Genomic DNA, 4,580 nt, shown 5'->3' on the forward strand with positions numbered 1-4,580 from the left:
CAACAGAGCTGGACTAGAACCAGGCTCTGAATTCCCCAAGAGCCCACTACAAGCCACTCCTCCAAGGGACAGTGGGACACCACATGTCATCTTTTGGCCTCCTACTCCAAAACCTATCTCAAGAGTTCAAAAGCAGGACCTTACACCTGCTGCACTGTCTGGATTACAGAGCCCGAGGAATAAGCAAAAATCGTACCAAAATAGACACGAGATACAAATAAAGGAAGAAAAAGATGGTGTTTACTGACAATATCATAATCTCAAAGAAAATATTAAGAAACCTCAAAAGATCGGGGTCTCACAAAAATATCTGGCTCGTCCCTGCCTTGCAGAAAGTCAATCTATTAGAAGGGGAGTTAGATGAGAGGCTCGATCTGACGGGTGAAGAGGAGGAAGAGATCAGCGTGTTCTCTGGGATAGCACAGCTCCCGGCCGGGGCCCTCCTCTGCCTTTGCTGCAGGTTCCCCATCTCACACCACCCCTGGGACCCGCGCCGTTCTCTGCTGGGTCTGCAGTAGGGAGAAAACCCTAGTTTTCCAGGCCGCGGCATTTCCCAGCAAGCCTTTCACAGAGGAGGTAGGGGTCAAGAGGAAGACTGATGAATGAGGACGGAGGACAGAACGCCACGTAGTAACTCTCGCAGGCACAGAGAGACCGGCCGGCGACGGCTCATACCGAGAAGGCCGAGGCAGGGCCAACAGACCGAGCATCCCCTCACTTGTTTTCAGTGTCTCCGGGACATGAGAGCTTTGGTCTACGTGGGTGACCCTACGTGGAAAGAGAGAGGAGAGCCAGGCCCTGCCGGGCGTCAAGGTGAGGATCCTGAGTGAGGACTGAGGGCAGCCCCTACTCTGAGCAGAGAGGCCCCAAGGACCTGGTCCCGATGTCATGCCTGGAATGGCACAGGCAGGAGAGCCTCGTGTGGCATTCCCTGATTTTCCTTCCTTCGCATCTCAGGGCGCGAGGGCCGTGGTCTGTGGCTCTGAGACCTAGGACAATAAAGGCAGGCATTGTGGGCCTGGCAGGAATCAAGGGCAGAACCCTGAGTGAAAACTGAGGCTACCACAAGTCCCGGAACAGTGAACAGACACAGAGACAGCCCCAGCCGGCAACCCTGAGATGCCTCGGGCAGGCCTGTCAGCCTGACGCTGCAGGAAGCTGTCAGGGGTTTGAGGGCCTTGCTCTGAGGAAGGGGTGAGGGGGGTGTAGGGACTCAGGTCAGCCGAGGATGGAGTTCCAGGCCCTGCCGGGCGTCAAGGTGACGCCCCTGAGTGGGGCCTGAGGGAACTTTCCACCCATAGAACCGAGAGGACCACCCAGAACCCCGCCCTTGCTGGTTGCCCTGGGACACCTGGGCGTCGTTGCCATGCTATGACATACGCACTGACTCCTGTGGTGTCACAATGGGGTGAGGGACTTAGTCTCAGGTGTATGGTCTAGGGCCAGCAGTGGGAGGATTTCTTGGCTCCCGGAGGCCGACGTGCGACTCCAAGGACGACGGGAACCACACACCCAGCCCAGTGCAAACCACATAGAACTCCTTCCGTACCTGGTCTCAGGACAGCGGCGCAGGTGTGGACAGAGGAGGACGCCCGCACCTCCTCCTGGGGTCTCAGGGAGGTGTTGGCTCCAGGACGGGGGGCAGTTCCAGGGGGCGCGGAGGCATTCTAGGCCAGGACGGGGGCCACAGCTAGGACCGAGGGACCCTCCACCCCTAACAGTAGGGATGACATAGAACTGGGCCCCGCCCCTGGCTTCAGCCCTTGAAGACCCAGCACAGGCCTACCCAGCTGAAGCTCCCCAACACTTATTTCTGTTACATCTATGGGAGCTGAATCCTTATTTTGAAGGTGTAGCCACCGTTCAGCTAGAGGGGTGGGGAGACCAGGCCCTACATGGAGCCCAAAGGAGGAACTTTAATGAGGACCGAAGCCCCAAGGAGACCAGCACAGGAAACTCCCCACTGGGCAGGCCGCACTGCGTTCCCGGACAGGGCTAAGCTGAGGACCCCTTCCCTTTCTCCTCGTGGGCGCCCTGACCCGCCACCAAGTGACCGGTGCTCTTGAATGGGCAGTAAGAGCCTCCTCAAGCTCAAAAACCGCCAGCCTCTGCTGTCTCCTCAGTTTGCCTGAGGCGGGCAGGCAGGGAGCAGCACCAGCGTTCCCGGGGGACGGGCTGGTGACCCTAGGAGCCCAGTGGGTTTTCAGAGCTGTGCCCTTGACAAAACCGGAAAAGGTAGCCTTCCGTATAACCGAGGTGGCACTTCCGTGATGAAAGCTACACACACCCTCCCTTCCTTCCCCCTGCAGGTGTCCTCAACCACAGACCCGTGTCGTCATGCCTCGGCGTAAGAAGAACAAGTTCCGTGCTCGTGAGCAACACCGCCAGGTCCCTGACGATTCTAAGACTCAGAGGTCTGATGAAACTATAGCCTTGGAAGAGCTTCCCTCCTGCTCCTCTGCCCTGGAGGCTCCTTCCCAGAGTGTGTCACAGACCCAGACCAGTAGCCCTTCCCAGGCATGGGGACAAGACTCGGCCACCATCGCCTCTCCAGGCGCGGTTGACACAAGGTCTGAGAACGACGAGGAAAGCCAAGATGAAGACGTTTCTTATTCCCCTGAGGATTTCTCAGACAGTACGTCTCCCACTGTGAATGTGGATTTGGTGGAGCAGTTCCTCCTGCACAAGTACAGAATGAACCAAACAATCTTGAAGGAAGACATAGAGAAGATCCTGGGAGAGAGACACCAGGGCGAATACGCTGCGATCCTGGATAAGGCCGCTGAGCACCTTGAGCTTGTCTTTGCCATTGATTTGAAGGAAGTCGACTCAACCAAACACGTGTACGAGCTGGTCAGCAAACTGAAACTCCCCAATAATGGGAGGATGCGTGCAGGCAGGGGCTGGCCCAGGACCGGCCTAGTGATGAATATCCTGGGCTTCATCCTTATGAAGGGCAATTGTGCCGCCGAGAAAGACGTCTGGCAATTTCTGAAAGTGTTGAAGGTATACGCCGGCAGGAGGCATTTCATTTATGGAGAGCCGAGAAAGTTCGTCAATAACGATCTGGTGAAGCTGAAGTACCTGGAGTACCGCCAGGTGCCCGGCAGTGACCCGCCTCTCTATGAGTACCTGTGGGGCCCAAGAGCTCACGCTGAGACCAGCAAGATGAAAGTCCTCCACTTTTTGGCCAAAGTTGCTGACACAACTCCAAGAGCCTTCCCCTTACAATATGAAGAGGCTTTACGAGAAGAAAGGGCACGTGCCAGAGGTGCAGGGAGGGCTGGCACTAGTGCCACAGCAAGGCCTGATTCCATGGCCCCTTTTGCCTCCTATAGTGCACACTGAGGATTTTTTCATCAACATGAAAAAAAACAAATCTCAGCAGTGATTTTTGTGGAAGTGTCAAGGAATCCCACAAAAAAATCTTGGAATAGATTAAATAAAATAACATCAACCTTGATTTAGCTTACTCTTCTCAGGCTTTTCTTTTGGAAAATAGATTTATACCTCAATATTTAACAAGTTAGTCCTCTGACTCAATTTCTCTTCTATTCCCCAAACTTATGTGAGCGTCTGCTCTTGGGAAGGGCCATGGTGGTATGGGGCCTGGTAAGAAAAAGAAGGTGGAGCCACTGCCCATAGAATCGTGAGGCTGGAACCAGCTACCATGAAAGGAAGACAGACAGATTCCCTGTAATTCAGAAAGCTCAACTGATAGGAAAGGGCAAAGAAGAGAAGAGGTTCCCCATGAGAGCAGTCAAGTGAAGGTTGCCCGAGGCAAGGCGGTTTGGGGCCAGACAGGGCAAGTCCTCCAGAGTGAGGTCTTTTCGAGTGAGGCAGAACGGTGGGCTGCGAGAGACTCAAAGACTCAGGAGGAAAGCGCACACTCAGACCAGGTGTCTGAAAGTTTAGAGACTGAATGCTGGAACAAAAACTGCTCTTAACAGCCACTTTGGGATCGTGGGTGGGATTCCCGGGGCAGTAACTGAAGGGGTCCCGAATTCCTGTCCCAGTGTGGTGAATGGAGCGCATAGACTAACTGGTTGGTGCCAAACGTTAAAAGCAGGCCCACAGAAGAAAGGTGAGGTGGACATGAGGACAATGCACAATTTGGGGAATGGCTGTGAGCTTCATTTACTGTCCCTTACCCCAGGGATCCTTGACAGCTGACTCTACTCAGGTGCTGGCTGTGGTTCTGTCCCAGCACTTTCCCAAATTACAGTGTCCTTCCACTGAGTCATTCCCAGTATGACCCACGGGCCAACGCTGGAACCTGACCTGCTGGCCAATTCTTCCATGTCCCCTCGTCTGAGGGATGTGCTCTGCCACCAATCTGACAGACAGCCCACAATCACCTGCTCTCCCCCTGCCTCTGGGCCTCTCAACTCCCTGGCTGTCACTTTCTTCATGGGGATCATGTGTGATAGTAGCAAACCTCTGTCCATTAAAGGTGATGATAGTCAGTGAGGCCTGGAGATATCACCTCCATGTAACTGAGTTACTGCTCTCCCTGGGGACTGGCGCCTGGAGATACCACCTCCCTGAAACTGGAGAATTTCCACTTTTACAGTATCAGC

General features: G+C 54.6%; 1 protein-coding gene across 1 annotated transcript; it reads left to right on the forward strand.

Annotated features, from left to right (window-relative positions):
- The first annotated feature begins 2,337 nt into the window (after positions 1 to 2,337).
- LOC120599954 (melanoma-associated antigen B5-like) lies at positions 2,338 to 3,348 on the forward strand. Its single transcript, XM_039859109.1, has one exon. The coding sequence runs from the start codon at positions 2,338 to 2,340 to the stop codon at positions 3,346 to 3,348; it is 1,011 nt and encodes a 336-aa protein (XP_039715043.1).
- The last annotated feature ends 1,232 nt before the right edge of the window (positions 3,349 to 4,580 follow it).

Source organism: Pteropus medius, unplaced genomic scaffold, assembly GCF_902729225.1.
Source record: "Pteropus medius unplaced genomic scaffold, Ma_sr-lr_union100, whole genome shotgun sequence".
Taxonomy (NCBI): domain Eukaryota; kingdom Metazoa; phylum Chordata; class Mammalia; order Chiroptera; family Pteropodidae; genus Pteropus; species Pteropus medius.

Coding starts and splice junctions, on each gene's coding strand:
- LOC120599954 (XM_039859109.1), top strand. CDS start 2,338: ATGCCTCGGCGTAAGAAGAACAAGTTCCGTGCTCGTGAGCAACACCGC.